The 523-nt window shown below is 34.8% G+C and overlaps 1 protein-coding gene across 1 annotated transcript in view; it reads right to left on the reverse strand.

Moving 5' to 3' along the window:
- LOC143027905 (uncharacterized) overlaps positions 1–177 on the reverse strand; it is an 18,405-nt gene extending 18,228 nt beyond the window's left edge. The window contains exon 1 of the mRNA XM_076189553.1: positions 78–177. Within this exon, the coding sequence (XP_076045668.1) occupies positions 78–177 (100 nt within the window). The remainder of the gene's footprint in view (positions 1–77) is intronic.
- Positions 178–523: the final 346 nt, after the last annotated feature.

The following is a 523-nucleotide window of genomic DNA, read 5'->3' on the forward strand; positions in this document are numbered from 1 at the left end:
TTGTATCATTACCATAAACTAAGGACCTGTAGCGAGTTTGTCACTTACGGGATCTTCTTCTTCAGTCTAACTTCAACGTAATTTTTGGTCAGCTCGGAGCGGTCTTCGAGTCGGGTTTTCGGCCCAAAACACCTCCAAGTCATCCTCAACATCTCCAACCTCTAACTGCCCTCTCATGTTGCTATCCATAGCCTTTTGTTACAATGATGATTATTTTTTCTTCTTTTTTCTTCTTCTTTTTCTTCTTCTTCCTCTTCTTCCTCTTCTTCTTCATCTTCTTCTTCCTCTTCTTCTTCCTCTTCTTCCTCTTCTTCTTCTTCTTCCTCTTCTTCTTCTTCTTCCTCTTCTTATTTTTCTTCTTCTTCTTCCTCTTCTTTCTATTGGTATTATATCATTAAATGATTCATTATTGCTGTCATTATAATTTTGTTATCATTATCACCACCACCACCATCATCATCATAATCATCATCATCATCAATATTGTTATTATTATTATCATTATTATTATTACTATTGTTAT

The sequence above is a fragment of the Oratosquilla oratoria genome, chromosome 1, assembly GCF_046742065.1.
Source record: "Oratosquilla oratoria isolate Oo_2021 chromosome 1, ASM4674206v1, whole genome shotgun sequence".
In the NCBI taxonomy this organism is placed as follows: Eukaryota; Metazoa; Arthropoda; class Malacostraca; order Stomatopoda; family Squillidae; genus Oratosquilla; species Oratosquilla oratoria.